Source organism: Mesoplodon bidens (genome assembly GCF_964165515.1).
Source record: "Mesoplodon bidens genome assembly, contig: HAP1_SCAFFOLD_403, whole genome shotgun sequence".
NCBI lineage: Eukaryota > Metazoa > Chordata > Mammalia > Artiodactyla > Ziphiidae > Mesoplodon > Mesoplodon bidens.
Genome location: NW_027672304.1, coordinates 771 through 21772, shown reverse-complemented (window position 1 = coordinate 21772; position 21002 = coordinate 771). Strand labels below are relative to the sequence as shown.

Genomic DNA, 21002 nt, shown 5'->3' with positions numbered 1-21002 from the left:
TTTTGCTTAACTCACTGTGTTTGGGGTCTCCTTTTCTCAGGCTGCAGGTTCATAGTTCCTGTTGTCTTTTGTATCTGCCCACACTGGGTACGGTTGGTTCAGTGGGCTGTGTAGGCTTCCTGGTATAGGGGACTGGTACCTGTGTTCTGGTGGATGAGGCTGGATCTTGTCTTTCTGGTGGGCAGGTCCACGTCTGCTGGTGTGTTTTGGGTTGTGTGTGAACTTAGTATGATTGTAGGCAGCCTCTCTGCTAATGGGTGGGGTTGTGTTCCTGTCTTGCTAGTTGTTTGGCATGGGGTGTCCAGCACTGTAGCTTGTTGGCCACTGAGTGGAGCTGGGTCTTAGCATTGAGATGGAGATCTCTGGGAGAGCTTTCACCGTTTGATATTACATGGAGCCGGGAGGTCTCTGGTGGACCAGTGTACTAAACTCAGCTCTCCCACCTCAGAGGCACAGGCCTTACACGTGGCCAGAGCACCAAGGCCCTGTCAGCCACACAGCTCAGGAGAAAAAAAAGAAAGAAAGAAAAGAGAGAGAGAGGGAGGGAGGGAGGGAGGGAAAGTTATTAAAATTAAAAAAATATTAAAAATTGAAAAAATTATAAAGTAATTAAAAAGAGAAAAATAAAAAAAGAAAGAAAGAAAAGCATAACCAAACCAAAAAAACACATCCACCAATGATAGCAAGTGCTAAAACTGATACTAAAAGACAGACAGAACCCTAGGACAAATGATAAAAGTAAAGCTATACAGAGAAAATCACACCAAGAAGCATACACGTACACACTCACAAAAAGAGAAAAAGGAAAAAAATATATATCTATATATAAAAAAAGGAAGAGAGCAACCAAATAAATAAATCTACCAATTATAATAAACTCTAAGTACTAAACTAAGATGAACATAAAACCAGAAAGAAATTAGGTGCAGAAAGCACACCCCAAGTCTACAGTTGCTCTCCAAGTCCACCGCCTCAATTTGGGATGATTCATTGTCTATTCAGTTATTCCACAGATGCAGGTACATCAAGTTGACTGGAGATTTAATCCTCTGCTCCTGAGGCTGCGGGAGAGATTTCCCTTTCTCTTCTTTGTTTGCACAGCTCCTGGGGTTCGGCTTTGGCCCTGCATCTGCACGTAGGTCGCCCTCTGGTGTCTGTTCTTTGCTCAGACAGGACGGGGTTAAAGGAGCAGCTGATTCGGGGGCTCTGGCTCCCTCAGGCCAGTGCGGGGAGGGAGGGGTACGGATGCGGGCCGATCCTACGGCGGCAGAGGCCGGCGTGACGTTGCAGCAGCCTGAGGCGCGCCATGCATTCTCCCGGGGAAGTTGTCCCTGGATCACGGGACCCTGCCAGTGGCGGGCTGCACAGGCTCCCGGAAGGGGGGGTGTGGATAGTGACCTGTGCTCGTACACAGGCTTCTTGGTGGCGGCCGCAGCAGCCTTAGCGTCTCATGCCCGTCCCTGGGGTCTGCGCTATTAGCCGAGCCTCGTGCCCGTCTCTGGAGCTCGTTTAGCCGGTGCTCTGAATCCCCTCTCCTCGCACACCCCAAAACAATGGTCACTTGCCTCTTATGCAGGTCCAGACTTTTTCCCAGATTCCCTCCCGGCTAGCTGTGGCACACTAGCCCCCTGCAGGCTGTGTTCACGCAGCCAACCCCTGCCCTCTCCCTGGGACCTGCCCTCCGAAGCCAGAGCCTCAGCTCCCAGCCCTCACTGGCCCCCGTGGGTGAGCAGACAAGCCTCTCGGGCTGGTGAGTGCTGCTCGGCACCGATCCTCTGTGCGGGAATCTCTCTGCTTTGCCCTCTGCACCCCTATTACTGCACTCTCCTTCATGGCTCCGAAGCTTCACCCCACTGCCCACCTGCATCTCCGCCAGTGAAGGGGCTTCCTAGGGTGTGGATGGAATCTTTTCCTCCTTCACAGCTCTCTCACCGAGTTTCAGGTCCCACCCCTATCCTTTTGTCGCTGTTTTTTCTTTTTTCTTTTTCCCTACCCAGGTATGTGGGGTGTTTCTTGCCGTTTGGGAAGTCTGAGGTCTTCTGCCAGCGTTCAGTAGGTGTTCTGTAGGAGCTGTTCCACAGGTAGATGTATTTTTGATGTATCTCTGGGGAGGAAGTTGATCTCCACGTCTTACTCCTCCGCCGTCTTGAAGGTCTTCCCTGTAAGTACACTTTTAATATCTGGGGAAAGTAAGTGGGGCTTTCAGTGTAGCCCTGTGGCATCATAGTCCATGTATATTATAGTTCATTCCAAGCAAAGGCAAAAAGATACTGGGCGTCAGGATGTACAGGGATACTAAAGAATGCACTGCAGAAATCTTTCACAGTAAAGAAGTCACTCTTTTAGGGATATAGGACAGTAAGGTATGGGTATTTGGCACTGCAGAATAGCAAGGAAGATAGTAGCACTGATAGATCTCAGATCTTGTACAAAACTCCAACTCTTGCCATTAGATTTTTAACTGGCAGAATGGGAGTGTCACAATGACTAGTGTAAGGCACAATAAGCCCTTTCTTAATCAAGCTGATATCAAAAGTTCTGTTTCTTCTGTGGCTTCCCGCCTTGATAGGTATTGACTAATATTGGACAGGGGTTTATTTTGGTCTGTGGTAATTTTAATGGCTGCTGCAGAATATATTTTCCCTATGTCAATAGGATCAAGTGACCCCAATTCTTCAGGTACTAAGCCTGGCAGTTTTTCTTGTTCAGCATCACTCTCAGTCACAAACTTTATATGATGAAGAAATCTGAGCAATCTTTTAGGGCTAAAACCATTTCTCCCTTAACAGTAAAAGAAATACGAGCATCATAAGTTTCTAATAAATCTATACCGATCAGGTGCATAGGGGTATTTTCTACTAGGAAAAAGGAGTGCCTTCGTTTAAGTTCTCCTAATTATAATTCTAAAGGTAATGATTTAAGGGTCTTAATATTTGCATTAGAAACGCCTACCGTCTGTACCGAGGTATTAGAGAGAGAGAGCCTTTAATTTTGATAGGGTTCAAAATGTAAAAGGTAGCCCCTGTATCTATTACTGCTTTAATTATTTTCTCCTCATATAATAATTTCTATTTCTTCCAGGGTGTTCGAGAGGAGAAGGGGAAAGACTCCCCGTGTTCCCTCAGATCAGGCTTCCTCTTGTTTAACTTGAAATTACAGTCTATATCTGGTTTCCCTTCTAGGTCCCTCTTTTCTTTTCTTGCAGTTTCCCCAGTAATGACCCGGTTGTTTTCAGTAAAAGCAAATTTCAGAATTTACCAGTCGCGGATTGAATAGGGTTGGGTTAACTTCAGACTGACATTGATTATTTAATTGTTGCAACTGAATGTTCATAATTTTTATAGAGGCACCTTTTTCTTTTTAATACTTTTGAAAAGTTGGTCAGCCAACATGACAAGGGCATTTGTATGTGATACAGACAAATCATGTCTAAATGATTAACATGCCTAAATCATGTCGTTTAGAGTAGCCGATTCCTCATCCAGACCTTCTAAAAAGATGGAGTTAAGCAAAGAATCATCTTGGTGGTTAAAGAATGATTCAGGTGTCATGCTGGAATATTGTTTAAAAGTTTCCTTGAACCTCTCATAGTAATCCAGGATTGATTCATCTCGTGTTTGTTTACATTGCTGAATCTTTGACCAGTCAGCAGTTTTTGGAAAAAGCTCTGTGATAATTCTGAGTAATTTATGAGCTAACTCCTTGCATTCACCTTGAGCCTGTGGGCTGTATAAATCAAAATTTGTTAAGGGGTCTCTCCATCCTGCTTTCTCTACTTATTCCTTTGTTTGACTTTTAGAAACTAATAGCTGTATTAATTGATATAAATCTGAAAACGTGGGCTCATAGGTTTGGACGATTAGCTCAAATTCCTTAGCAAATCCCAATGGATCTTGACTAGATTCGAGAAAGTCCTTAGCTAAAACTAAGTTCTGCTCGGGTCCAGGATGTGTACGTAAGCGCAGAGTACAGTTCACCTCTTCCTGTAATAGGTTTCTCCTTCAAGGGAGCTATGAATACTTCTGATCTTATGTCTTCCTTTCCTGGGGAAGGGGAAGCAGCAGGAGAATGGGCTGGTGGAAGAGAGAGAGAGTGCGTCTGGGTTAGGCAGTTCGGATAAAGGAGGATATAAAGAAGGAACAGAGTGAGAGACAAGGTCAACGCTAGTGGCTTTTAAAAATTCTAGTATCATTTTGAGCAACCTTTTGTTGATTTTTTGCGAAGACGTTACTTTATCATTTCCCCTTTTAGAAGCTTCTAAATAGCAATTGAAACAAGCATTCCATTTCTGTTTGATCTTTTTCTACCTGCATATGCACGCCCCCCCCAGTTTTCAAAGGTCAAAACAGACCCAATTTGGCCATTTAAGGTTGAGATCTTTTAGTGTAATTTCCCTAATTCTGTTGGTCCTTGCAAGTGTGAGCTCCAAACATATTGTACATGAATCTGGCTAGGGTGTTAGTGTGGAGGCTGGCTTTCTGACACTCCATGTTTCTCTGTTTGAGGGTGTCTGTTTCCCATTTTAAAGTTGAATTTATTGGGGATAAAATTTTCTAGTGAAATTGTGGGGTGGGCCAGTGTGCTGCTTGTGAGTCTAACTCCTCCGGGATTTTGCCCGAAAGTCGTTTTAGCTCCTTTTACATGTCTTGGGTTTTCCCTCTGGTAGTGTAAAGCCACCACAATGCTCAGAACTTATTCATGTTCCCAGCAGAGCAAGCTTTCATTGAAATGAGTGGGTTTCTGTATAGGGATGGTTGCACAGTACAAGGACTTGCCTCCACCACTCCTGCAAGTTAATTATAGAAAACCGGACATCTCAAATGAATGAATTTAGCACTTTTGTACATATGGGAAGATACAAGAGTCTGGGCTCGCTGAAAGCACTCCTTTGATGTGCACCTTAGCTATCTAGGGTCAGAATCATGTTCTTTCCCATCCTGAGTCCCCTCTGGGTGCACCACTGGGGGCGGCTGTAGTGGCTGAGGTCTTGATGGTGGGCTTCCTGTTTTTATCTTGAGCTCTCTCTCAGGGCTCAGCATTGGGGGCAGCTGTAGTGGCTGATGGCTGTTGTTCACTGATATGGCAGGTGGCATCCTTAGTCCACAGCTTCATAAGTATTTTTGAAAAGTTAGGTATTTCCTTTGAAGTCCTCTTTGTTTACTATTTAGTTGCATTTTGGTTTGTTTCTTTTGTTGTTTATTTGGGATCCAGTTAACAATCAAGTGTTCCATTTACTTAACATGATATAATTTCTTTTCTGATTTGTTTGAGAATACATTATAGATATCATACCCTTTTCTAGTAAAATTCTTCAGTGTATTTTCCTAAAAACAATGATTCTGCCTCATTACCATATGAGTAATCAAAACCAGAAAATTAACTAATTAGTACTATTATCAAATCTATAGACATATTTAAATTTAACCAATTGAAACACAAATATGGTTTAAAGAAAAAGAAAAAAATGTTTATCAAGGTTCCAGTAAAGGTTTATGCTTTGCTTTTATCTCTCAAGTCCCTTTATCCTCATTATTCTGGAGCGTTTTTGTCTTTTATGACCTTAACATGTTTGCCAAATTCAGGCCCATTATTTTGTAGGATGTCCCTCCATGTGGCTTTGTCTGATTCTTCCTCATTAGATTCAGGTTTGTGTTTTTGGCAGAAATATCTAGAAGTGACATTGAGTTATATGTATACTATCAGGAGACACACGTTGTGAATTTGCTATACTGCTAAAGAAGTCAGCTTTATTCATGTTGTTAAAATGATGTCTGTCAACGTTTCTCCACAATAAAATTAATAGTTTTCCCTTGTAGTTAATAAGTGTCTTGGGGGGAGATCGTCCCCCTTAATTTTTAAAAGTAAATTTTTTGTTACAAGTTTGGAATCACAGCTTTGTTTTCCTCTCCTTTGTATCATAATCCAACACTGTCATTTATTTTGATGCTAGTTTTATGGTTTTAAAAGAAAACATGAAGTTGTGAATTTTAGTCTTTGCTAAAAATCCTGAAGCAGTCCTAGGATACCATGTCCCTAGAGAGAAAACAGTTTATAGATCTAAAAATCAAAATATCGGTCAGTTTTAGTCCTATTTGATTTATGTGAATGGATCCTTAGTAAAAGTGTCTGATTTTAAGGTTTTTTTACATTACTTTATTGTAAACTCCAAGATTTAATCATGCCATTCTGTGTTCACAGCCAATTCTTTAGCCTCGGTCTGAGGTCCTCAACCTGATAATCATATGCCAAAGTACATGTATTTTTTTCTTGGGGAGAGGATCCATAGGCTTCAGTATATCTTTAATGGATCATTATGCATAAGTTGCCTTTATGTTCCACCCACATTAGTTTATTTTTCATTTCAGCCTCAGATTGATTCCCTTAAACATCTTTTCCTTAGGTCATCACTTTGCTTAGGATGCTGTATCTTTTTTCTGACTCATCAGTGCAAACCTAGGTATTTTATCCTAACTTTCAGACCTGCTATTAGCTAAATAGATCTAATAGCCTTTTTATGGCTTCCCCTAACCCCCTAGTCTTTTTGGTGCCACTTTAAACTTTTCTCCTGAATTTATACATTTGCTTTTTGCCCACTCTATGCCATTTCAGACTGCACTCTTTTTCCTTTTATGTCACACATTACTCAGATTTTCTTCATGATGATTTTCCCATAGTAATTCATCCTGAATTCCATGAGTATTTACATATCACAGTCAATACTACGCTGTTGCATATTGTTTTCATGTTTCTTCGGAATTCTTTAGGTATTTAATGTGTGTAACTGATCTGCTCAATGGATCATACATTTATTGATAGCAGGGACAATATATAGATTTCTTTAATTTTTATAGATACCAGTACCTACTCTCCATATTTATTCTTTCCTCAAGTATTTATTGAACACCTGTTATGTACCACTGATTGCACATGCAACAGCACAGAAAAGAAACAGCCCTGCTTTCAAGAGCATGCATGCAATAGACCAAAAAAATCAGTAAAGTATAATACGGATTCTTTTGAGCTTTTAAAGCTTTATTAAGTTTTTTATTGTGGCAAATATATAACATAAAATTTACCTATTTAACCCTTTCAGGTGTATAACTTAGTGGCATTAAATAAGTGCGTTCATAATGTTGTACAATCATTGCCATTACATTTCCAGAACTTTTCTTTTTTTTTTTTTTTCGGTATGCGGGCCTCTCACTGTTGTGGCCTCTCCCGTTGAGGAGCACAGGCTCCGGACGCGCAGGCTCAGCGGCCATGGCTCACGGGCCTAGCCGCTCTGCGGCATGTGGGATCTTCCCGGACCGGGGCACGAACCCGTGTCCCCTGCATCGGCAGGCGGACTCTCAACCACTGCGCCACCAGGGAAGCCCCAGAACTTTTCCATCATCTCAAACTGAAACTCTGTACCCATTGAATAGTAACTCCCAGTTCTTCCCAAACCAGGTCTTAGTAAACACTGTTGCACTTTCCGTTTCTATGAGATTGCCTAGTTTGGCTACCTCATATAAATGCAGTCATACAATATTTATCCTTTTGTGTCTGAATTATTTCACTTAGCATATGTCTTCAGCGTTCATCCATGCTGGTAGCATCAGAATTTCCTTTCTTTTTAAGGCTGAACAATATTCCTCTGTACATATGTAGCACATTTTGTTTATACATTCATCTGTCGATATACACTTGAGTGGCATCCATCTTTTGGCTATCATGAATAATGTTGCTAGAAAATTGTTATACAAATACCTGTTTCAGTCCCTGCTTTCATTTATTTTGGGTATATACGTAGAGATAGAAATGGTTCATCATATGGTAATTCAACAGTAAATTTTTAAAGAATCCATCATATTTTCTTCTGCAGTAGCTGCACAATTTTGCATTCCTGTGAGCAGTGCACTTGAAGTTCCATTTTCTCCCAGTCTTTGCCAAAACTTGTTGTTTTCTGTTTCTTTCACAATAATTATCCTAATGGATGTAAAGTAGTATTCATTGTGGATTCATAGTGTGATCATATTTTCATGTAGCTTAATGGCTATTTGTATATCTTCTTTAAGTTCTTTGCCAGTTTTAAAATCAGATTTGTTTGTTTTTGACTTGTAGGAGTTCTTCAGATACTTTGGATATTAATTCTTTACTGGATACATGGTTTGGGTATACTTTCTCCCATTCAGTGGGCTGTCTTTGAGGTCTGTTGATTGTTCCCTTTTTACTTCTGTGGCCTGTGCTTTTGGTGTCATATCTAGAACATCATTGCCACGTTGTGGCAAGTTTTCCTCCTATGTACTAAGAGAGAAATTAATGGCTATAAGCTCTTACCTTAAAAAGGAAGAAATATCTCAAATCAACAAACCAAAACCTTACAACTTAAAAAACTAGAAAAGAGGAGCAAATAAATGAGAACTAGCAGAAGGAAGGAAATAATGATTAAACCAGACCTAAATAAACTAGAAATCAACCCTGCTGACAACCCTCCTGACCTAGGACTTGAGCTTCCATAATTGTGAAAAAATACTTTTCTGTTGTTTAATCTCCCTAGTCTGTGGTATTTTTTAAATAGATCTTTATTGGAGTATAATTGCTTTACATTGTTGTGTTAGCTTCTGCTGTATAACAAAGTGAATCAGCTATATGTATCCATATATACCCATATCCCCTCCCTCTTGCGTCTCCCTCCCACCCTCCCTATCCCACCCCTCTAGGTGGTCACAAAGCACCGAGCTGATCTCCCTGTGCTATGCGGCTGCTTCCCACTAGCTATCCGTTTTACATTTGGTAGTGTATATAAGTCCATGCCTCTCTCTCACTTTGTTCCAGCTTACCCTTTCCCCTCCCCGTGTCCTCAAGTCCATTCTCTACGTCTGTGTCTTTATTCCTGTCCTGCCCCTAGGTTCTTCAGAGCCTTTTTTTTTTTAGATTCCATATATATGTGTTAGCATACGGTATTTGTTTTCCTCTTTCTGACTTACTTTACTTTGTATGACAGACTCTAGGTCCATCCACCTCACTACAAGTAACTCAGTTTCATTTCTTTTTATGGCTGAGTAATATTCCACTGTATATATGTGCCATACCTGTCTTTATCCTTTCATCTGTCAATGGACACTTAGGTTGTTTCCGTGTCCTGGCTATTGTAAACAGAGCTTCAGTGAACATTGTGGTACATGACGCTTTTTGAATTACGGTTTTCTCACAGTATATGCCCAGTAGTGGGATTGTTGGGTCGTATGTTGTTCTATTTTTAGTTTTTTAAGGAACTTACATATTGTTCTCCATAGTGGTTGTATCAATTTACATTCCCGCCAACAGAGAACCTCAGACCCCAGGGAATATTCATCAGAGTGAGGTCTCATGGAGTTCCTCATCTCAGCACCAAGACAGCTCTACCCAATAGCCTACAAACTCCAGTGTTGGAAGCCTCAGGCCAAACAACCAGTAAGACAGGAACACAATCCCACTCATTAAAAAAAAAGATGGCAAAAAAATATGTCACAGATGAAGGAGCAGGGTAAGAACCTACAAGACCAAATAAATGAAGAGGAAATAGGCAATCTACCCAAAAATGTAACAGCAGACACTGTGGTACTTTTTAAGTGCAGCTGTGGCAAAGTAACACACGAAGAAAAAATGATTTGACCACCATCATGGCCAAAACACTCAAGTACTTAAGTAGAAATAAAATCCCTCATCATATTAAAGTCCATGTATTGAAAATCCATAGCAAACCTCATATCAATGTTTACTTCACATATTATAGAGCTCTTATGTTTGGTTCAAATGTATTTATAATTGTTAAATTTTTCTGAGGAATTGACATTTTTATCAATAGACTTTGCATCAATATGTCAATATTAAATTTACATATATATCAATCTTTGTATTTTGTGATGGTTTTTGGCTTGTATAGTCTCCCTTCTCTCTTCTGGTTACTATTTCCACAGAATATTTTTTCTTTTACTTTCAAGCTATCTGTGTCTTTAGATCAAAAATGGGTCTCCTGAACAATATGTTGTTGGTTTTTGTGTTATCCATTCTGTCAGTGCATGTCTTTGGGGAGTTTAGTCTCTTTACATTTAAAGTAATTTCTTACAAGGATGCTTTCTGTTGCTGTTTTGTTACTTGTTTTCTCTGTATCTTACAGGTATTTTTGCCCATCATTTCCCCTTTCTTTTACATTTAGTTGATTTTTTGGTTGTTTGACATGTTTTGTACCCCTTCTCATTTCCCTTTATGTATATCTAATAGGTTTTTTTTGTGTGTGTATGGTTATCATGGGGATTACATATAAGATCCTAAAGTTTTAACAACCTAATTTGAATTGCTACCAACTTCACTTCAGTCGTGTACCAGAGCCACTGATAATAATCCTCAGAGTGAGAAATCAACAAGATGGCAGACGAGGAAACTCTAGGCTCTCTTCCCCCATGGAAACATCAAGTATATAATATACAGATCAAAGTAGTTTATAAGAACTTTAGAAATGAGTTAAGAACCAAGTACATGTCTAATCAAGAAAAGCTGCATTCAAAACAGAAGGAAATTTCATGCCATTTTGCTCACCTTTATCCCAGACCCTTTCCAATGTAGCACAGCGTGTTTGGGAAGAAAATGCCAATTCTCGTTTCTTCTCTCAGGCAAAGGTAATGAGTGGAACCTGCTTACAGTGTTCTGGCTTATCTGGGGACTACCCTAAGGGCTGGTTCTTGTCTTGCCAGACTCACACCACTAATGGTATAGTTTGGATATCAGCTTTGAGGCCACATATATCAGGGCTGGTGCCACAGTATGTTAGAGCTGCAGGGGGTCTGCAGTCCTGCTGTCAGCCAGGAATAAGAGGTTATAGGCAGATGAATATAACAGAAAATATGGTCCAGAAAAGAACCAGGGTGAGACTTTAGTTATATTAAGATGTTTAAAGGCAGCTGTATATACTGGTAACAGGAATCAAAGCAAGCACAGTCCTAGGAAAGAAACGTCCTCAGACAACTTTTCTTTTTTTTTTTTTTTTTTTTTTTTTTTTTTGCGGTATGCGGGCCTCTCACTGTTGTGGCCTCTCCCGTTGTGGAGCACAGGCTCCGGACGCGCAGGCCCAGCGGCCATGGCTCACGGGCCCAGCCGCTCCGCGGCATATGGGATCCTCCCAGACCGGGGCACGAACCCGTATCCCCTGCATCGGCAGGCGGACTCTCAACCACTGCGCCACCAGGGAGGCCCCAGACAACTTTTCTAATTGCCTATATCCTCCACGCTTCTGCTTATCATCTTACTGTGGTTTCCTTAAATGTGTCCAGGAATTTCTCTCTTGCTGCTTTCAGTTTTACATCATTATCTTTGTTCAGTTTGATAATAATGTGTCTTGTCGTGGGTCACCCTGAGTTTATCCTACTTGTAGTTGTTAAGCTTTTTGTATTTATATGTCTATTTTGTCAAATGTGGAAAGTCTTCCTATATCTTCAAACAAATCTTTCTACTACTCTATCTTTTCTCCTTATAAGGATCCCACAGTGGTCCACTGACACAGTGTCCTATAGATCCTATGGGCTGTGTTCACTTTCCTTCAATCTTTTTTCTTTGTTTGTTGGATTCCTTATTTTCAATTGTCCTGTCTTCCAGTTTGCCTCTTGTTTTTACATCTAGTTAAATATGTCATTTTACCTCTTCAGTGAATTTCTTCACTTATTTTTTTCACCTCCAGCTTTGCTTTTTTAAAAAGTAATTTATGGGCTTCCCTGGTGGCGCAGTGGTTGAGAGTCCGCCTGCCGATGCAGGGGAAACGGGTTCGTGCCCCGGTCTGGGAAGATCCCACATGCCGCGGAGCGGCTGGGCCCATGATCCACGGCCACTGGGCCTGTGCGTCCGGAGCCTGTGCTCCGCAACGGGAGAGGCCACAACAGTGAGAGGCCCACATACCGGAAAAAAAAAAAGTAATTTATATCTTTTACTCATTATCATCATTATTACTATATTCTTATATTGTTTCCTGATTTCCTTATTTTTTTGTCCATGTTTTTTTTCCTTTTGCTCTTTGGACATATCTAATACAATTATTTGACATTGTAGATTTGTTGTCTGTGCTTGCTTTGCGATGATTTCTGTTGATTTATTTGCTTCCTTTGAATGGGCCATCTTTCCATGTTTCTTTCTATGCCTTGTGATTTTTTGTTGTTGTTGTTGTTGAAAATTGTGCATTTGAAAAAACAGGCACTTTTCCCAGATTTTGCAGACTGTGAGCCTCGACATCACCTTGAAGCGAAAGCTTATGACCTCCCCAGTTTTTTCCTTCAGTGTGTGTTGAGTCTTTCCTTCAGCGTGTGTTGACTGACCCTGCTTTCTGCTTTCTCAATTCCCCTATAAAAATAGCTCAATTTTTGAATGCTCAGTTTCCCAGATTGTGTGTACCCAGCTTATTCTAGGGCTTTTTGTGGTCTATTGTATGTTTATACCAGTAGGTCAGTCCAGCAGCAGCTTTCAGGAGTACCGCCTGCTGCTTCTGCTCCTTTTCTATGACTAAGATGGGCCATGCTGCTTCTCCTGCACCTGAGATTCAAGTGAGGCAAAACTAGTCCAATCCTTTAGCTCCCTAACATGTTAAAATGTTACAAGTAAGGTCTACCCTACTTTTTCTAGTTTAAGGGAGGGAATTGGGAACTAGGCTGCTGTCTCCTCTAAGCTAAAAGACCATGGTCAAGGGCTATTAAAAAAAAATGCTGTAAAATTTCCTACCACCTGAATATTTTTTCATTTTGAATATTTTATCATTTTTCTTCATTCATTTGCTTACTAAAGACTGCGATTGTTTGCAGAGCTCCTGTCAGTCTATTTCAGCAGTGTATTGTTTTGTTTTGTTTTGAGGTATAGTTGAGTGTTTTTTGATGTTTCCATGAAGAAACAAGGACTTAGAGCTTCCTAGTTCACCATTTTTGCAAAATCACCCTGTTTAAGAAAGCATTTTAACAGAGAGGCTAACGAACAAATAATATCATAAGGGTGTAGATTTTTAGGAATGGTGGTCATTTTAAGGCATCTCTGAGAAGGTGAATTTTGAGTAGAGACCTTAAGGAAGGAAGAGCAGGAGCTGGGGAAGAGCATGAGGCACTGTGGCACTGAGGCACTGAGGAGGAAGGCCTAATATGGTGAGAGAATAGCAAGGAGCATGGTCTGGGGCGATGAGCAGAAGCAGTTGTCACAGCTGAGAGCAGAGTTAGTGAAGGGGCCAAATTATGTAGGGTCCACTCAGGACTCTTGTTTTTTTCTGAAAGGGGTAGGAAATTGAGGAGTAGTTTTGAGCACAGGGGTGACGTGATTGTATTTCAGTTTTACTGGGATCTCCATTATTGCACTAGAAATAGATTCAAGAGAAGGGTAGGCATGGAATCAGGCAGGGCAATGAGAAGTGTATAGCACTAACGTGCTGAGTAGGAGATTATGGTGACTTGGATGAAGGGTTGGTGACAAGGGGTCAAAAAATGCCTAATTTTTTCTCTCTTCATTTTATTGAGATATAATTGACATAAACACGGTGTAGGTTTAAAGTATATATCATAATGGTTGGACTTACATATACATGTTAGAATGATACCAGAGTAAGTTTAGTGACCATCCATCATCTCACATAGATACAAAATTACAGAAATAGAAAAAAAATTTTTTCTGTAATGAGAACTCTTAGAAGTTACCCTCTTGACAACTTTCATATATAACATACAGCAGTGTTCATTATATTTATCATGCTGTACAAACATGCTTAGTAGTTGTTTATCTTATAACTGGAAGTTTGTACCTTTTGACTGCCTTCATTGAATTCCGCCTCCCCCAGTCCCTACCTCTGGTAACCACAGATCTTGTCTGTTTTCAGTGAGCTTGTTGGTTTTTGAAATATAACTGACCTACAACACTTTGTTAGTTCCTGTTATACAACATACTTCTATACATGTCAGAATGATCTCCACAGTAAGTCGAGTTAACATCTGTCACGACACAAAGACAGTGCACAGGTATTGGCTCTGTTCCCCACCCTGTATATGCATACCTATGATTCATTTGTTTTGTGATTGTAAGTTTGTACCTCTTAATCTCCCTCACCTATTTCTTCCCTCCCATCACCTGTCTCCCCTCTGACAATCCCCTGTTTGTTCTCTGGACTTATGACTCTGCTGCTTGTTTTGTTATGTTTGTTCAGTTATTTTGTTTTTTTAGATTCCACATATAAGTGAATTCGTACAGCATTTGTCTTTCTCTGTGTGACTTATATCACTAAGCCTAATATGCTCTAGGTTCATGCGTGTGCAAAATACTTGTAATTCTGAAAATTGAGCCAATGCAGTTTCTCTTGGTCTAGATAATGGAGTGTGAGAGAAAGACAGGAGTCCAGGATGACACTGAGATTTTTTTTGCATGAACAGATGAAAAACTTTTGGTAGAGTACAGAAATTCACGTTTAGACTCATTAAATGTGAAATGCCAGTTAGACCTCCAGTGGAAATGGCAAGGTTGTTTGGTGACTACACTAATTTAATGCTTGTGTTCTAGAAAGAGTCGTGGTAAACAATAAATTACTCTCTAGGTTGATAAGGAAACCAACACAGAAGATCTCTTCCCAGAAGAGGTGGCGAGTCTGCCGAAGGAGAGGCCCGGCCGCAGGGCCCGCGGCTCGCCCTTCACGCGGAGCAGCACCATTGTCCGTTCCCAGACTTTCTCGCCCGGAGCACGAAGCCAGTACGTTTGCAGCGTAGGTCGGGAGTCCTTTGCCACCTACCTGGAAGGATTCTTCATCGGTCGCGGGCGGGGCTGGGCAGCAGAGGGTTGGAGCTCCCGGCTGACCCTCACCTGCACGCAGGGTTGAGAACTCTGAGACAAGTGGAGGGGGAGACCCCACCTGCTGTGGTCCGTGGAGACAGGACAGCAGGTTGGAGGTCGGCCGGCCGTGGCCGTGTGACAGTAACAGCACGGACTAGCAGAGACGAGGCGCTGTTGAGGATTAGTGCTCACGGCGCAGCACACTGGGGCGCCATTTGGCTCGAGGAGAGCTTCGACCCTCCCGCTCCTCTGACGGGGCTCGTTGGGGAAAGCATCTTCCCTTGAAGGGACTACCATGGAGCCGCTGCATTAGGGCGGAGCCAGAGTTTGATCATATGAGAGAGGCAGACCGTCAGGCCCACGTGGGAGATACTGAGGGGTCGCCAGGCCCACCCTCAGGCTCAGAAACTGGCTAGGACTCACGGAACTCAGAAAAGCCGTCGTATCCACGGTGATGGTGCGCCGCAGGGAAGGGGTGCAGGCCGACGCGCAGGGGGAAGAGGCATCGGGCAGCCCTCCGGAGAGACCGGGCGGAGCTTCCAGCCCTTCTCCCGCAGCGGAGTTGTGCGGCAGCTCTCACCTCTCGGCGCAGTGGTAGCGTGCCCGGAGCACAGCCGACCAGGGACGCTCACCCGAGGCTTGGTGCCCAGGGCTTTTGTGGGGGTTGTCACGGGGCACAGCTGGTGGCCGGCATGGCCGACCTTCGTCTGCAGCCCCTCCAGGGTCAAGCTGGTGGCCCAGGGCCCCCCTCACATTGTCAGCAGAGACTGTGTGGCCAGGCCAAGGTCCCCAGGTAAACAGAGACACTTAGAACGTTCTAGGGACTTACAGGTCACTGCCCAGGAGCTGAGCAGGGAGCCCACCTTCCTTGGGGAGGGAATCCTTTACTCACAGGCGGGAGCAACAGGGGCTGGGCCCCGGGTGGCCACGTTTGTGAGGCCTGCAGCTCCTCTCCCCGCGCAGTGAGGTGTCCCGGTCGTGCTGCCCCGGGCAGCCCAGGGTCAGGCGGGGCACTCCTGCCCCATCAGGCTGCAGCTCTGCGGGGCCTGATGCTTCATCACGCGGCTGGAGGTGCCTGATCGAGGGCCGTCCTTCCTTATCCTAGACTCCTGCCGAACCCCTGCGGAGCAGCCTCCAGCCTGCTTGCTGAGGAGGATGGGGTGGTGAAGGAGGAAGCCCTTCACCTCCCCAGAGACAGGCCTCCAGCCCCTGCCCTGTGCTTTGCGCCCTGCACAAAGGCACGCACTGACCGGCGATGCGTCTAGAGGCCTCTTTTTATATATGTTTGTGGTGACTGGGAGGCACGTAAGTGCAGAGCTGTGACATTTCCTGATATCTGGGGTTCATTGCTACGGCAAGTAAGGCCGTGAAGGCCAAGACTTTGCTTTCACACAGATATACGTTGATCCTGAAATGAAAACCTGCCACCAAATGAAATACGTAATGTCTTGGCTCCCATGAAGTCGGCATTATTTATTTTTCTTTTTAAAGACAGGCCTTTTCCCTTGATGGGCAGGGTGGGTGTTAGTGGTGTGCGCTTGTCCTCCTGCCAGGAACGAGGCTCTTATCTGGAACGCCACTCTTCCAAGCTCTTGCGAAAGCTAGAAACACAGCAAATGAGAATGATTGATAAAAAGTAAAAAGCGCTGAGGAAAGTGCGGGTTTTCATGATCGTCACACCATATCAAGAGGCAGTTGGCATTGACAGGACTGAAATTGTGTTGCTCGATTAGCCTGGAAAACCTCAGCTGGTTCAGTTGATGGACCTGAAGCAGGGGTGGGGCTGGGGATTGGTCTGCTTATTTGGTTTGTCTTTGTTTGGCCTGAAACTCTTTTTTAGGGTTTTCTTGTAAGCGAAACCCAAAGTCTTGGTAAAAGCTTTAAGCGGCGTATCTGTTTGAGTACTTGCGCGAGAAACAAAATAATCCAGTTCAGAGTACACAGAGAATGAATGTTGAATTCTTGAGGAAGTGTTTCTGAACCTCAGTCTTTTTGGTGTAGCTTTATCGTAGTGACAGCGACAGTTCAACGCTGTCCCGGAAGTCTCCCTTTGTCCGAAACACTTTGGAAAGACGAACCCTTCGCTATAAGCAGGTATGTGACACGTAGACTAATATGCCATCCCTACATACCCTGGGAGTTACTTCTACAAACCGGAAGAGGTAATATTTTAGGTAAGATTAATTGAAAGGTAATATGTTTATTTCCTTGTTTACTTAGATATAATTTTTAAGTGTATATGTCAATATGTTACCAATATTTGTTAATTTCCTAAGATAATGTCATAATCTACGATAATACATGACCTTTACGTTTTAAAATATAAATAAGCAGCCATTCTGTATAAGAGATTCTTCTTTCTTTTTTGACAAGGGAGTATAGACAGTTTAGAAAATTTGAGTCTTTCAACGTGGCGCATTCTCCTACATAGGACTGTTCTACAGTTTTCCTTTATATACACCGAATTTTTTCTCCACATCATGCCAGTTTACACAGTTTTGCTACTTTTAATTTGTAAGGTGGTGGTTCCCTGACTTTCCTGGGCAATAATTCTTTGAAAGAAAAAGAAATTCCTAGATCTCGCTGTGGTGGTTGTATTTAGAGTAGCCGCTGACTGAGAATGATAAGAAAATACATAACTCAGCAACAAAAATATTTCTCAGCAGCCATGCTGTTGGCATTTTGGCCTAGGTCTGACTTTGTTGGGGGCTGTCCTGTGCAGTGTGGGCCGTTGAGCTGCATCCCTGGCCTTGACCCACTAGTTGCCAGTATCAGCCCCTCCCCCAGTTGTGACAACCAGAAATGTCCCCTGAGGGCCCAAGTCACCCCTGGTTGGGAACCAGTGAGCTCTGCTATGAATGGTTCAGCAGAGCTTTTAAGTGAGTTTGTGTTTATTAAGTCACTTACATTTGCATTTAACTTCTGTATATGTGCAAAATAGTGTTATGGGTGTGTAAGACGCATACAGTTATTCAGTCCCCCCCGACAACGCTGATAGGCTCGTGGATTTGTGATTTTGTTGCACTAACTGCCTTCTCCGGCGTCGTTTGCCATGGCGTGGGAAGTACCGCTCTCAGCTCCACGTACAAAATTCTATTCTCGTCTTAGAACTTTCTTGAAAACAGGAGACTTGCTTACTTCAGGCTTATATGGGGAGGAATGGTTTTTTGTTGTTGTTGTTGTGTTTTGGCCTCGCTGCGCGGCTTGCAGTCTTAGTTCTCCGACCAGGGATTGAACTTGCACCCCAGCATTGGAAGCGGGGAGTCCTAACCTTTGGACTACCAGGGAATTCCCTGGGGAGGAACGTTTTTGACAGCTTGTGTGTGTTTAACCAGAAAGCCCTCAACGTGGTTTATAACGTGCTTTTTTCCCGTTACGCAGTAGGTCATTAAGGTTTTGCCGTGTCGGTATATTTTTCATCTTTTTACAATAGCTGCGTGTTCTGCTGGCCTTATAATGTATTTGATCACTTTTCTCTTGTTAGGTATTTAGGATTTTTTCTGTCATAAACCTTTTGCTGTGCCTTTCAGATGCAAGTCAAATGAAATTTCAGACCCAAAGAAAACACAGCATTTTGTGGCTCTTGCTTATATTGTCAAGTAGCACTTGGGAAAGATGATGCCCTCCTGCCCCGTGTGAGAGGGTCTGTTTCTCTGCGCTTTAGCCAAAGCCTAGGTCGTCATTACAGCGGACAGTTTGCTGTCACTGGCTCGTTACCGGAGTGGAGATTTGAACCCGTGTCGCCCACATCCGTGTTGTGTTGGCGTCGGGCCACGCTGCGGGTGTCTCCCTCCAGTGGGGTCGGTCACTCGGGGAAGAAGCTGCAGGTAGGGCGCGGGCGGGGTGGGCGCGCTCACGGCCGCGGTCTCGCAGCCCTGCAGGTTCTCCCTGGCTACGCTGGCGGCACGCACGTCCCTGGACCTGCAGGCGACGCGGACGCGGCAGCGGCAGCTGAACGAGGAGCTGTGCGCCCTGCGCGAGCTGCGCCAGCGCCTGTAGGACGCTGAAGCCTGGCTGCTGCGCAACGAGCGCTTCCGGAGCGTGCTGCGGGAGGCCGAGAGGCAGGTGAGGCCCCGGCCCGCCAACGGGGGGAGGGGGCAGGCGGGCGAGCCTTTCTCACCTCCTGGTGCCCGGATCTGGCAGGGGCTTCTATCGCTCTTCACTACAAATAGAACTACCATATGACCCAGCAATCCCACTACTGGTCATATACCCTGAGAAAACCATAATTCAAAAACAGTCATGTACCAGAATGTTCATTGCAGCTCTATTTACAGTAACCAGGAGATAGGAACAACCTAAGTGTCCATCATCGGATGAATGGATAAAGAAGATGTGGCATATATATACAATGGAGTATTACTCAGCCATAAAAAGAAACGAAATTGAGTTATTTGTAGTGAGGTGGATGGACCTAGAGTCTGTCATACAGAGTGAAGTAAGTCAGGAAAAGAAAAGCAATTCTCGTATGCTAACATATATGTGTCATGAAGAACCTAGGGATAAGATGGGAATGAACTAGAGAATGGACTTGAGGATATGGGGAGGGGGAAGGGTAAGCTGTGACAAAGAGAGTGGCATGGACATATGTACACTACCAAACGTAAAATAGATAGCTAGTGGGAAGCAGCCGCATAGCACAGGGAGATCAGCTCTGTGCTTTGTGACCACCTGGAGGGGTGGGATAGGGAGGGTGGGAGGGAGGGAGACACAAGAGGGAAGGGATATGGGAACATATGTATATGTATAACTGATTCACTTTGTTCTAAAGCAGAAACTAACACACCAAGTGAACCTGAGCCCGCGCAGAGTCGGAAAACTCCAGTGAACCTAAGAATGGCGGTACGGGTTTGGTGGCCGGAGAGGTGGTGGTGGATGCATTGCCGTATTTTGACCAAGGTTATGAAGCGCCTGGTGTGCGGGAAGCGGCTGCGGCATTGGTGGAGGAGGAAACACGCAGATACCAACCTACCAAGAACTACCTGAGCTACCTGACAGCCCCGGATTATTCCACTTTTGAAACCGACATAATGAGAAATGAATTTGAAAGATTGGCTGCTCGACAACCAATTGAATTGCTCAGTATGAAACGATATGAACTTCCAGCCCCTTCCTCGGGTCAGAAAAATGACATTACTGCGTGGCAAGAATGCGTAAACAACTCTATGGCCCAGTTAGAGCATCAAGTCGTTCGAATTGAGAATCTGGAACTAATGTCACAGCATGGATGCAATGTCTGGAAAGTGTATAATGAAAATCTAGTTCATATGATTGAACATGCACAGAAAGAGCTCCAGAAGTTAAGGAAACATATTCAAGACTTAAACTTGAAAGCAGCGAAAGAACATGCAACTCACAGCTGGATCTAAATTAAGAGAAATGGAGTCAACTTGGGTATCCCTGGTCAGTAAGAATTATGAGATTGAAAGGACTGTTGTACAATTAGAAAATGAACTCTTTCAAATGAAGTAGCAACATGGAGAGGCAAACGAAGAAAACATACGGCAAGACTTCTGAAAAAGACTAATCTGGTGGGTAGAAAGGAAGGCATGTTGGGCTTTCACAGAAGATCAAACATCTGAACTGTGAAGAACAACAGCATCTTACGGAAATCATCAGTGGTTAAATGTTTAGTAAGCATAGAATGTGGACTGTTATATTCTGTGTGTACATTTCAGCAAAATAAAAAAATTCAACATAAAAAAAATACCTAACACACCATTGTAAAGCAAATATACTCCAATAAAGATGTAAAAAAAACCCCAAAAAACTGGAAGCAAACCTGTCTGGTTCACCCCGCATTGCTGTTCCAGAGGAGACAGACCAAACCTGACTTCCATCAAGAACAGGCAGCTGAGAAGATGCTGAAGAAGGCCTCCAAAGGGGTGTGCCAGCTGCGCAGGCAGAACCTCAAAGAGCCCATCCAGGTGCAGGCGTTCAGGTGCGGAGAAGCCCAGGCCTCACTCTCCAGCTTGCTTTTTACTGTCATACCTTTGTCATTCTAAAGAGTAAAGTATTGAGAAAGACCCACAAGGAAGTCGAGAACAAAGCTGGAATCCCCACTGCTGTTAGCATTGTGCGATTTTTCTCCTGATTTATTTTCTGTGTAGCTTTAATTAAGGCCAATTATGATCATTTTTGTTTAATTTTGCATTCAGCTTATTAAGAATTAAAATACCACATGTTACTACCTAACCTGTTATTTT

The 21002-nt window shown here is 43.3% G+C and overlaps 1 protein-coding gene and 1 pseudogene across 2 annotated transcripts in view; both read left to right on the top strand.

Annotated features, from left to right (window-relative positions):
- The window catches only part of LOC308610363 (protein WWC3-like), a gene marked incomplete at both ends in the record, with an annotated part of 50319 nt that extends 29518 nt beyond the window's left edge, over window positions 1–20801 (top strand). Inside the window, 5 exon segments of the mRNA XM_081259527.1 lie at window positions 14564–14728; window positions 16798–16890; window positions 18670–18792; window positions 18796–18861; window positions 20610–20801. Of these exon segments, the coding sequence (XP_081115653.1) occupies window positions 14564–14728; window positions 16798–16890; window positions 18670–18792; window positions 18796–18861; window positions 20610–20801 (639 nt within the window).
- Window positions 19602–20595, top strand: LOC308610364 (pre-mRNA-splicing factor SPF27-like; annotated as a pseudogene). Its single transcript has one exon. The product of its transcript is annotated as a pre-mRNA-splicing factor SPF27-like (transcript).
- Window positions 20802–21002: the final 201 nt, after the last annotated feature.